Source organism: Chrysemys picta, chromosome 4 (assembly GCF_011386835.1).
Source record: "Chrysemys picta bellii isolate R12L10 chromosome 4, ASM1138683v2, whole genome shotgun sequence".
NCBI lineage: Eukaryota > Metazoa > Chordata > Testudines > Emydidae > Chrysemys > Chrysemys picta.
In genome coordinates, this window is record NC_088794.1 from 128333146 (window position 1) to 128346422 (window position 13277).

At 38.2% G+C, this 13277-nt stretch overlaps 1 protein-coding gene and 1 long non-coding RNA gene across 2 annotated transcripts in view; one reads left to right on the forward strand and one right to left on the reverse strand.

Moving 5' to 3' along the window:
• Positions 1-1309, reverse strand: part of LOC135983193 (uncharacterized) — a 43694-nt gene extending 42385 nt beyond the window's left edge. The window contains exon 1 of the long non-coding RNA XR_010600746.1: positions 1233-1309. This is a non-coding gene — a long non-coding RNA (uncharacterized LOC135983193). The remainder of the gene's footprint in view (positions 1-1232) is intronic.
• Positions 510-13277, forward strand: part of TUNAR (TCL1 upstream neural differentiation-associated RNA) — a 39212-nt gene continuing 26444 nt past the window's right edge. Inside the window, exons 1-4 of the mRNA XM_065593553.1 lie at positions 510-1443; positions 2098-2141; positions 11561-11696; positions 12499-12790. Of these exons, the coding sequence (XP_065449625.1) occupies positions 12752-12790 (39 nt within the window). The 5' untranslated portion in view covers positions 510-1443; positions 2098-2141; positions 11561-11696; positions 12499-12751. The remainder of the gene's footprint in view (positions 1444-2097; positions 2142-11560; positions 11697-12498; positions 12791-13277) is intronic.

Sequence of the window (13277 nt, forward strand, 5' to 3'; positions counted from 1 at the left end):
GCAGATTTTGGAAAACAACACTAAAAGGGTGATATGGAAGTCAAATTTGTGGGGTTATCCATGGTTGAAAGAGGCACCTGAACAATTTTTTAAAGCACGAAAAAGTCGTCTTTTTGTCATGTTTGGATGACTTACAATTAGCCAAGTGGAATTTTACCAAACTTTAAAAACAAAAAAAACCCACCCTCACCTTTAGGGTGAGAACAACCCTGGGACATTTCAGCTCCAAAGATAATTTTGTTCTGATAGTTATAAGCACCTGATAACAGGTGCTCATAGGAAAGGTTTTCCTCAGCCATAGCTCTAGTGCCATTATTTTGACACTATAACTAAATGTAGGAATGCACGTTAACTGGAGGGAAAATTAAGGATTCAGACCTCCGAGATGCAGTGTTCCCTGAACTCTCATTGCCTTTGGTGGCAGTTGAGAGTGCTCAGCACCTCACTCTACCTGGTCCAGAGACGGTCAATGTTATAGGAAATCAGGCATGTGTAATTTAGATCCATTCAAACCTTTCTATTCAATAGTCTTACAAAATGCCATAATCCCCTTTATATTGCAAGGGGGTGACCAAACTCTCATTGACTTTGATGGGAACAGGATCAAGCCCAGTTTGTTATATAAAGCCTGAATTTTCCTTGTCTCTCTCTTTCTACCTATGGTATTTGCAACAAGAGCAAAGCTGATAATTTAATAGAATTCTTTGCACGCTGGCTATAATGCAAGAATTAACTGAGTAAGTACATATACTGTACTTGGCCAGAAGAGCCTGGCGTATCCAACAGATTTTTACTTTGTAAGACACATTTTGCTGTATTTGTGCTTTTTTTTCATCTCCCCCTGAGGAGTATTAACTCAAAGCAATCACAAGACACCCATCCTTGCCTGCTGCTTCCTGGGCTGCTACTTGTATCTTCATTCCTTACTGCTTCTCTAGCCATTTGAATCATCTTTTTAAACTGCCTTCTGCTCCTAAAATGATCACTCTGTCATCTGGGAAAGGCTAAACATGTAAAAGCATTTTCATTTCTGTAGCATTCACTTTCATTTACTCTCTTCTTTCTATTCAAGTCAAGCAGCACAGAGTGCTGTATAAATAGCAAAGCCTGTACCACATCCAGTTTTGAAGTATTTTTAAAATACAGTATTGAAAAAAGAAGAGACAAACTGCAAGGCAAATGCTAAGCTGCTCCTGAGCCTGATGACGATGTAGGTATTTTGTCTTGGTTACCTGAGCAATCTCCAGAAGCTTGAATGGATTACAATAATATTCTAACAAGGCTGCAGGCATCCTCAACAGCTTTCATCTACAGAAGAAGATAAGAGATGGAAGAATGTAATTATTTCCATGTAAGCTAAATTCCAGTAGCTGACTGCCATGATAGGGAAAGCCCTGAAAACTTTGCTGTCTTAAATGTTTTCATCTCATATAAAACAAATAGGTAAGTTTTAGAGGCTTCTGTTTTAGTGTGTGAGTTTGAGTGGAAAAATGTGTCTGATATGGACGCAGATTGTGTATTATTCGAATGCTTAAATATGCAACAGTACTTTACATGTTGTCATCTTCTGTTGGTCAGGTTATAAATCCACTCCCTATAGATTATACAATTTATTTTGCTACATTGTCTTCCATATTCAAGAATATTAAAAGAAACTCCTAACTGATAAAGGTATTAAAGACCTGCATGCTTTTGTATATTATAACAGGTAGTTGTACTTGAAGTAGTGTTAGCTGTTAATCTAAATCTGTGCCTAAATCTTTTTTTCATCACATTTCTGCTTGTAGATTGGACCTTCCTAGCTGTTTACCACACAGTTTGTTACTCTAATTAAAACAATGTTAATCATTTGATAGAATTAATAACCTATGTAGATGTGGCTTTCTGTTAAACCTTCTCTTCAGATGCTTTTGATTGAATAGCTCTTCTGAGTAAACTGTTTTCTAAACTGAACTTTCTTGTCACTTTAAATTTGACAGAAGTTCTGCATCTTGTATCATGTTTCAGCTTGCAGAAATATTATAGTAAGCAAGGAGTTTCCTAGCCCTTTATTGGGAATGTAACCAAGAAAGATAATTTTTTTTTCTTCCTTGAAAGGTCAGCTCTTCTCTTTAAATATTGTCACTGAAGCTCTTCTAAAGGTGAGACATACAGTTTCTTGGCTTTTAACAGAAAAGATACGGTTATTATGTTTAAAATATATATCTCTTTGACTATAAATCAATTGCTTGGTTAACATGCAATTAACATGGTTTCCCTGTCATCTGAGAATATTTGCTAGCTTTTAAAGCAATTATTGTTATTAATGGGGAATGTCTTAAGATGGATTTCTTTTTGCAGGAAGATCTACTAAACAAGGCAGTATTGGGTTGCATTATTAATATTCATACTTTTTAAAAGGCAGTAATTATGCTTGTTTGCAGAAAGCAATTAATTTAAACTGTGTTTTGCAATTTGGCTAGGATAATTAAAACCAAGCATGCTGGCAGAGAACAATTATACATAAAAATCTATGAATAATTAGATGTATAATTGACAGAAGACAGGACTATTATCACTTTCTCCCCTGTATAATAATTTAGCAGAAGAGCATGAGAAATAGCTCTCATTAAAATCTCAACTGTAGATTAATCCATGAAAGGGATTGAGATATTAAAACAGAAAGGATTTAAGATGTGCATACACTGTGGTTAAATAATTAAAAACAGAGAGACACTAAAGGACTCAGACTGAAAAGAAGGAGGCAAAAGAGAATAGTCAGAAAATAGGTTTGTATTTTTTTTCTTCTTTCTTGTCCTTTAAAAAAAAAAAAAGGAAACTGTTAAGTGTCATGGGAATGTTTTTTGTTTGTTTGTTGACTCTGAGTGGGCCACTGTGAATCCCTGCTCATTATTCATTTGTATATCTTTGCAAATATTCATCTGTGGACTGATAAACAGCATGGTCTCAGAAGAGACAAACAAAGGACTCAAGTCAATTTTCACAACAACTCAAGTGTATTTGCTATAAAGTTTAGTGATGGAGGATTTATTTTGATGACTTTCAGCAGAGGAATGCTCATAAGGGTGCCGCCACTCTTGGCAGAAAACAATTCTGCAGGCATTAACTAATTGCTTGATGAGGCTTGCTCTTATGAAGCAAAAGAAATAGACTAGAGCTGTGGTGGTTTGGTTTTTTTGTTTTTTGTTTTTTGGTCTTGAAAAGGGAATTTTGGAAAGGAATAGTACATTTAATAGCAATGATGAGAACAGATACTTTAAAAAAATTATCTTATACCGAATTTCTCAAAGTGCACTTTTTTTTCTAGTACCATTTTCCTGCAATACACTTCCCCCTGTCTTCAAAGTGTTTAATAATCTTTAGGGAGTACCTTGGCTAACATGAGGTATTCAGTCCTCCAAAGAATTTATAAAGCAGCAATCAAAAGTACTAGTATTGAGGTCCCAGTTAATCAATGAAAATTCCATTTAAGTGAATGATATGAATATATAATTTTCTTTTACTTATCCCAATACTTGGGGGATACCCCAGTGAAGGAAATTTCCCCTTTTTTTCAAAAGACTGCTATTGCTTATAAATGAATATGAAAAAGAAACACTTTTTGCCTGTCTTTTATGCTTATGTTATTAAGCAGTAATATCATTTAATACACACAAGAGAGCGTAACTAAACTTTAATAGGACTAATTTAGCTGATGCCGGTGTAATCCTTCTTTAACATACTGTAATGTTTTTTTCCCAATGGGTATATTGCCAATTCAGAAATAATGTGCATATTTATTCAGCAGCAATAACTGTTGCTCTGCTTAGCTTACTTGAGAGCTTTTCTTTACATACTGTGAATATGCTTCTGTAGGAAAGGATTTCAGGCAGAGGAGCGCTCTTGAGATTCAGTGAATTCATGCATTGCATGTTCTGTCTTATTACACAGCTGTACAGCAAGATTACGGTTTTTTTCTGATGAGCTTCAGCTATAGAGAATGTGCAAATACATCATTACATCTCTTAGGCCATTCAAAGAATGGTATCTTAAACTCCTATGGTGGTTTAACATACAAATTGGACCATTTTATGTAAGCAACATGAAATGCATTACTTGCTCTTTCTTCATTTGGTGTAATATGCCAACCAGTTTGGTATGAAAAAGAATACAACTAATAATAAAAGAGGGCCCAAATCTAGAAGTCAAATGGAGTTTTGCTGCTGACTTCAATGGAAGCAGTGTCAGACCCCTCCTTTTGATGCAGAAGTTTGATTCGGCGCTGCTGACCTAGAAAGATAAAATTAATCTTTCTCTTGTTAAATAAATTGCATTTTAGCACAAGATGTCACTTTTAAATCTGCTGGAATTGAAATTGAGGTGTTAGCAGTATTCCACTGATGTGTTTTGGAAGTGTTTTTGAAACAAGGATTTTCTTTTCAAAGAAAAAAACATTCATTATATGTATTTACTGCAGCAATGTGCCTGTAACACTAGTTAGATATTCTGATATCTGTGTGCTGGGATACAGTTACTGTATAATATGCTAAATTCTGCTCTCAGTCACACCAGCGCAAATCTGGAGTATCTTCTTTAAAGCAATGGGGAAATTGCGGTTTTATACTGGTTTAAGTGAGAGTAGAATGTAGCCCAAGAAGCCTAGTTCTGCTTCCAGTTTCTCCGGTGTAAGTCCCAAATGAGTTCACCAAAGTCAATGGAGTTACACCAGTGTAAAGTCAATGTAAGTAAGATTAGAATCAGACCCATTACAACTATATTTTAGATTGAAGTGGCAAAGGTAAAAGTAAACCCATCAATTTACAGTCATGAGCTGGAGACTTTTTATTTTTTAAATCTTTTATTATACAAGTTACTTTTCAAGTTCCAGTGCAATAACATTTACTTAAAGGAAACAAGAGCATGGATCTAAAAGTAGACAGGGAAACTACAACCAATTCATAATGCTTTGCATTTTACCAGCCTGATTCTCCTCTAACTTGCGCCAGTTTTTCCCTGATGTAACTACATCAATCTTCTTGTGCACTGGCATAAATGAAAGAAGAATCTAACCTGTTACCATATGGAATGCAGATACAAATAAGAAGAACTACAATAATAATGTGCTAATTTATTTAGTACTTGCTTTGTAAAAATCTTTTATTATTTTTTGTTAAATGTAAAGGTATAATGTAATATTTTATTGAACATATATTCAAAACAAAGTCAGTTATTCTTTAGATTGTTGTGAAAACAATATATTACACAGGTAAATATGACTATACATGTATATTTTTTCCATATATTCTGAAGATTTAAAAAAAAGTAACTGTACTTTTTCACATGGTCAGAGATTTTCCTGTTAATTGCTGATTGCAGTCTTCAAATGAAATCACTGAAACTCAAATATTTTAGACATATTTAAACTAAAAAGGCAACAAATAAATTTGGTTGGTTTTACTGCAATAGACAGAATAGTAATAGAGATATGGGATACTGAAAGGTCAAAGTTAGAAATATTTCCAGACAACTTCTTCTGATGTATGGATTACTTATTTCACATACTCTTAGTTAAAATTCAACATGTATTGTAAATTGAACATATTATTTAATCCCTAATTATTTCCATGCACTCTACACACCCTTTGAAATATTCTGCAAATGATATTGTTTTTAAACAGGAAATTCAGGGAGTGAGAAATGGCAACTATTTTGGCAAGACTAATTTACAAGTGGTGATGAAATGGTCTCTTTAATGTATTTAAATTTGATAATAGTTCAAATTAAGGTTGATCTTTTAGTATTCTAGGAACTGCTGGTCAGGTCAAGCAAGAATGTGGCAGGGAAGTGGATGGAATTGGAGGAGCGGCTAGGGGTTACTATGCTCCGCTTTCTCCTGCCACTTGAATCATATTATGCATGAGTGCCACTGGCATGCTGCTTGGAGGAAATCTGGAGTGAAATTGTATCCCTCTGGGGATGGGGACCCAGTAAAGATAACTGTTAGAACAAAAGTAAGGGGATAGTAATGATAATATTGAAAGGATAGAAAGTGCGGGGAAAGATAAACTAAAAGAAAGTGGAATAGGAAATGAAGCATATACTTTACCAGAGCTTCTCAATGCATAATAATACGTAGCATTTATATCCAGTGACATTCAAGACCTATGCAGCACTTTTTTGAGGGCTGAAGTGGAACTTAAGTGGTTGTGCTAGCCCTTTGCATGGGGTTACATTTTATCTGTAGTGCTTTGCATTTTCTAAATGTTATACAAACATTAACACCTCTTGTCTTTCCTCACTGAGTTTTTTTTTCTAATAATCTGAAGTCTCCCAATTCTTCTATGCCCAGTTGGAATCACCAGTTGTTGCCCTTGTTTCCATTTATAGTTATTTCATTGTATTGCTTTGTCCTTCCACTGCCCTTCCTTGGCACTTTTGATGAAATTTGCCTCTGTGCAGAGAGCTAGCATACATTCCACTTGAACCCAGCTTCCTATAAAAAGAATGGATTTCACAGTATAGAAATAAAATACAATGTAAAGTATATAGAAATACCAGCAGCATATTGCCATTCTTCCCAAAGGCCTTGCTGTCTGCAATAAAAACAGATAAATTCATAATGTAACTGGGTAACAAATGTGTGATGAAACGATAATAGAGCAATCACGACTGATAACTAATAGCTATCAAGAACTATTATATACTCTGTATATATTGAGTTACTTTCATGCAAGCTCAATGATTTATTTGCACAAAATACTCTGGGAGACCTCCCCAGCTGTGTCTGTTCCCTGGGCTGAAATCTTTAGGATTTCCCAGACCCCATGGCACATGTTTTCTCCTCCTCCTTATATATTTCTATATATGTGGAAGAGGTGGATGAGGCTTATTTCAAGCAACTAACAAAATCATCCAAAGCCCAAGATTTGGTGGTGATGGGGGACTTCAACTATCCGGATATATGTTGGGAAAATAACACAGCGGGGCACAGACTATCCAACAAATTCTTGGACTGCATTGGTGACAACTTTTTATTTCAGAAGGTTGAAAAAGCTACTAGGGGGGAAGCTGTTCTAGACTTGATTTTAACAAATAGGGAGGAACTCGTTGAGAATGTGAAAATAGAAGGCAGCCTGGGTGAAAGTGATCATGAAATCATAGAGTTTGCAATTCTAAGGAAGGGTAGAAGGGAGAACAGCAAAATAGAGACAATGGATTTCAGGAAGGCAGATTTTGGGAAGCTCAGAGAGCTGATAGGTAAGGTCCCATGGGAATCAAGACTGAGGGGAAAAACAACTGAGGAGAGTTGGCAGTTTTTCAAAGGGACGCTATTAAGGGCCCAAAAGCAAGCTATTCCGCTGGTTAGGAAAGATAGAAAATGTGGCAAAAGACCACCTTGGCTTAACCACGAGATCTTGCACGATCTAAAAAATAAAAAAGAGTCCTATAAAAAATGGAAACTAGGACAGATTACAAAGGATGAATATAGGCAAACAACACAGGAATGCAGGGGCAAGATTAGAAAGGCAAAGGCACAAAATGAGCTCAAACTAGCTACGGGAATAAAAGGAAACAAGAAGACTTTTTATCAATACATTAGAAGCAAGAGGAAGACCAAAGACAGGGTAGGCCCACTGCTTAGTGAAGAGGGAGAAACAGTAACAGGAAACTTGGAAATGGCAGAGATGCTTAATGACTTCTTTGTTTCGGTCTTCACCGAGAAGTCTGAAGGAATGCCTAACATAGTGAATACTAATGGGAAGGGGGTAGGTTTAGCGGATAAAATAAAAAAAAAACAAGTTAAAAATCACTTAGAAAAGTTAGATGCCTGCAAGTCACCCGGGCCTGATGAAATGCATCCGAGAATACTCAAGGAGCTAATAGAGGAGGTATCTGAGCCTCTAGCTATTATCTTTGGAAAGTCATGGGAGACGGGAGAGATTCCAGAAGACTGGAAAAGGGCAAATATAGTGCCCATCTATAAAAAGGGAAATAAAAACAACCCAGGTAACTACAGACCAGTTAGTTTAACTTCTGTGCCAGGGAAGATAATGGAGCAAGTAATTAAGGAAATCATCTGCAAACACTTGGAAGGTGGTAAGGTGATAGGGAACAGCCAGCATGGATTTGTGAAGAACAAATCATGTCAAACCAATCTGATAGCTTTCTTTGATAGGATAACGAGCCTTGTGGATAAGGGTGAAGCGGTGGATGTGGTATACCTAGACTTTAGTAAGGCATTTGATACGGTCTCGCATGATATTCTAATCGATAAACTAGGCAAATACAAATTAGATGGGGCTACTATAAGGTGGGTGCATAACTGGCTGGATAACCGTACTCAGAGAGTTGTTATTAATGGTTCCCAATCCTGCTGGAAAGGCGTAACGAGTGGGGTACCGCAGGGGTCTGTTTTGGGACCGGCTCTGTTCAATATCTTCATCAACGACTTAGATATTGGCATAGAAAGTACGCTTATTAAGTTTGCGGATGATACCAAACTGGGAGGGATTGCAAGTACTTTGGAGGACAGGGTCATAATTCAAAATGATCTGGACAAATTGGAGAAATGGTCTGAGTTAAACAGGATGAAGTTTAACAAAGACAAATGCAAAGTGCTCCACTTAGGAAGGAAAAATCAATTTCACACATACAGAATGGGAAAAGACTGTCTAGGAAGGAGTACGGCAGAAAGGGATCTAGGGGTTATAGTGGACCACAAGCTAAATATGAGTCAACAGTGTGATGCTGTTGCAAAAAAAGCAAACATGATTCTGGGATGCATTAACAGGTGTGTTGTGAGCAAGACACGAGAAGTCATTCTTCCGCTCTACTCTGCTCTGGTTAGGCCTCAGCTGGAGTATTGTGTCCAGTTCTGGGCGCCGCATTTTAAAAAAGATGTGGAGAAATTGGAAAGGGTCCAAAGAAGAGCAACAAGAATGATTAAAGGTCTTGAGAACATGACCTATGAAGGAAGGCTGAAAGAATTGGGTTTGTTTAGTTTGGAAAAGAGAAGACTGAGAGGGGACATGATAGCAGTTTTCAGGAATCTAAAAGGGTGTCATAAGGAGGAGGGAGAGAACTTGTTCACCTTAGCCTCTAAGGATAGAACCAGAAACAATGGGTTTAAACTGCAGCAAGGGAGGTCTAGGTTGGACATTAGGAAAAAGTTCCTAACTGTCAGGGTGGTTAAACACTGGAACAAATTGCCTAGGGAGGTTGTGGAATCTCCGTCTCTGGAGATATTTAAGAGTAGGTTAGATAAATGTCTATCAGGGATGGTCTAGACAGTATTTGGTCCTGCCATGCGGCCAGGGGACTGGACTCGATGACCTCTCGAGGTCCCTTCCAGTCCTATAATCTATGAATCTATGAATCTATGAATATTTTTCAACCTGACAATGTACTATTTGCCCAGTCTGTAGTTTTGAGACTTTAGCATGAAGTCCTCTATGGAACTTCATAAATCATTATACAAGCTCACAATAAAGATCAGTTTCCTTTTTTCTCTCGCGCTCTGCCATCACTTCTCCATCGCCTCCTCTCTTCTGTCTGTATAAACTTTCGGTTTCTTTCAGAAAAGTAAGTGGCATGCTAAGCAGGATCAGCACAATCGCATCCCTGACTGGCAATGGATCTAATGGTTTTCCCTGGTTCTCATGCTCTTCCATTCTGTGGATCATTTTGTAGGAGAGATATTATCTCATGAAACCCCCTTTCCCCTCTCAATTCATACACATGCACCCCTATATGCACACGCTACCAACCCTACTTCCTTTCCCACTACACTTTTTGTATATTCTTATGATCTTTTGGATGACCAGAAAGAGAACCTTGGGCAGTAGATGGAAAACCACTGCCCTATAGCACTATAGCACTTTCATTGGTGTGGGTATATATATCAGGGGGTAAAGGCCAGGGAGCAATTTAAGAACATACGGAAGTTTCAGAAAAAGTTAATGAATTATTTGCTTCAATCACCACCACAGAATATCTATGCTGTCAGACTTACTCTTATCTGGTAATAAAGATGAGGTACTATCAGAAATTGAGATGTCAAAAGAAGAGGTGCCGTGACAAATGAATAATGTGGAATTGATTATATAAATCAGTGGCCCTTCGGTGGAACACTGTGTTCAGTTCTGGTTACCCCATTTCAAAAGCTGAAACAGGGTGGGTTCAGAGACAGGCAGGGAGAATGCTAAGAGGCATGGAAAAACTCACAAAGTAATACATCAAGGCCCAGCATAACAGAGGATCCACCTCCCCCAGTCCACTAGCACAAACCTCACTGTTCTCCATAGTGTGGCCTTGTCCCCTCTCCACCAAGTAGTTGGCGCTTTATGCAGCACAAAACAGGATATATGTGGTAGCTTTTCAAAAGGGAGTTTTATGTGTCCATTTATGTGGCTGCATATTCATTTTGTACTTAAGACCCTGCTCTTCCTAATTGTGTCACTTTAACTGAAATAAATAGCTGATCTAGTTTATATCTTTGATAACCATCACATGTAACACATCTGGTATAGGATTTGATGGGGCTTACAATGCCTGTAAGAGTGGGCCAAGTCATGAGGCCATTTCGTGTTTTCTCAGTCCTTACTCAGACAATGGAAGTACTTGTCACCCTAGTAGTATTTCTGTCCCTTCTATCTCATACTCTTCAGTCTCATGCAGAATTTTGGCCTTTCTTAGTAAGGACCCAATCCTGCCGCCACATTGACAACAATGGTAATTTTTCCAAAGGAGCAGCTGCTGGAATGCCCCCTAAATGGCAACTTTCTATAGCTCGTCATTGAATTATCCAGTACTGCTGGCTTAATGCTCAAAAATTATTGGGAAAGCATTTGTGTTGTTTTAAAAACTACAAGTGAGTTAGCTCATGAAATTTTGATCAAATTAACCAGAAGATCGAATAAACCAGTGATGGAATTAAGTTGGATAGCTCTGAAATGCAAACTGTTGGAAATACATCCAGAGAACTGCAAACTCTTATCTTAATTTACAAGCTCTTCTGGTCAGAGAATGTGTCTTACTCTGTGTTTGTGAAGCGTGGTGTAAATGTACATATGGTACCAGTGATTGGAAATTACAATGAAGTCCAATGAATGTGATTGCAAGAGCATGGCCTCAGCAGTCACTGCTTGGTGGATGGTCAATAGTAGAGCGTATTTTGAACCTGCATGCAACTATAATGATGAAAGTTGCTCATTGCTTTAACTAAATGTTTTGCAACATGCATATAGAGCCAGAGGATTAATTCGGCTTTGCTTTTGAATGGAGTGCTGTAATTTAGCTGCTCCTTTGTCCCTCCCACCCCAGTTCATCCATTTCTCCCTGTGCATGGATCGGTTTTCCTTTGCCAAGCCAGCCCTCCTGACCTAGAGTGCCCCTGTCCAGTGCAGCTCCCCTGGGGGCTGTAGAGCCAGAGGAATCTCCTTTTGCAGCAGCAGCAACATCACTGTCAGCATGAAGCAGGGCTATTCATCTGAGTCCTGTCAGTGCAGCATGAAAGGAAGGAGGGCAAGTGGCAACCCACATCCTCTCCCCCCTGCATTAATGTGGGCTTTTTCCTTTCCAGTGCAAAAATTCGCCAAGGTTTCCTGCAGGGCAACTGAACATACAAGTGTGGAGAAGTGGAAGTAGGAGAGAGACAGAAACCAAAACCTCTGGATCTTCATCTTCTCGGTGCTGCTACTGCTGAGGCTGTGGTGAAGGTATCAGTGTGACTCCCCAGAGTTAGTTGCCCAGCAACTAGAATCAATTAATATGCTTTGCAGAAGGTACAGGGGAAGCCCAAGCTGCTGCCAACGAGAAGGTGGGAGGCTCAGGGTGGTTCAGGATCCCACTCAACCCCCTCTCCCCCATCTTCCCTTAGCCACTGTCCTTTATCCGTTCTCCTTTCCCTACTAGGTTGACCAGATGTCCTGATTTTATAGGGACAGTCCCAATTTTGGTAGCTTTTTCTTATATAGGCTCCTATTACCTCTCACCCCCAGTCCTGATTTTTTACACTTGCTATCTGGTCACCCTATTCCCTACAGTGATTTAGTATATAGATGCCCATGGAGCTTCAGGCATGATATCTCCTAAACTCTCCTCATCTTTAGGGGCTTTGCTTTTATACTTAATGCATTCCTTTCTTTACTTCTTTATTTTTGCCAAGAATTCTCCAAAGCTAATCTAGCATTTCTAATACCCACGCTAGTTGGGAAAGAAAACGGGGGGCTGATGTCTCGGTAAGATGGTTTCAAAGATTCCTTAAGATTACAAGGGTTGTTTGGTAGTGCAGCAATAATGAATATGCACCATGTGGGAATCAGGAAAGTTTGGTTTTGATTGGTTTGGTTTATTATACAGTAACCAGCTCTCCCTACATGAAGAGATCAAATAGATCATATTGCTTACTGTGAAACATATATATAGAGAGGGCGAGAATACATTATTTTTTCTTTGCATAGTAATTTCAGGGCTTCAGTAAGGTGTTTTCTTTCTTTCCCTCCCCCTTTTTCTTTGGAGTCCCTCTGACACCACATATCTGGGAATGAAGAACTTCTCAGAGCTGATTGGAAATGGCATTGCTGCGCTGAAACTTAACTGGAGGAAATACATCTCCCGAAGAAGAAAATATAATGCACTTTAAGGATCTGACTTCTGGTGAAAAATTCAAGCCTAGAGAAAACTTGTCCGCTTTATTAAGAAGAATGGGTTGGACAATCTTCTTCAATTCCAAAGGATATCTGAACGCCATGCTGAGCTTAATCTCTGCAGCATGCTCTGTGCTTCTCTTCTCCTCCTGATGCACTGCATGGTAAGGCCTTTTCCTTCCTTATCAGTAACACTCTTGGTATGCTGAGAGTTAAAAACAAAAGGAAAAAAAGAATGTTTTATAACCTGGTTATTTTCAGGAGTAGGGATCCTGATCACTACTGCAGTTCTCACTGACATTTTCTTTCTTATGTCCAAGTGTGTGTGTGTGTGTGTTGTCAATTGTGCATTGAAATGGGTTTCAAGAGATTTGTTTGTTTGTAAAAATTTCCAGACTAAAGTTGCCATTTAAGAGTCTTTCTTGACATTTTTCCAAGGGTGTGGGGGTGTTTGTGCAGGGTGAAATATGCCATATCTTTCCAGTACTTCAGCTGTGTTTGACCATACAGTACTGACAGCTAGAAGACAAAAACAGAAGGTTAAAAGGAAAAAAAACCCCAAAAAACACAACTATATGACCAGTTTCTAACAAGTATTAGTTAAGTAAGTAAAAGCTATAGCAGGGTTTCGAAACAAATGCCATTTTTTAA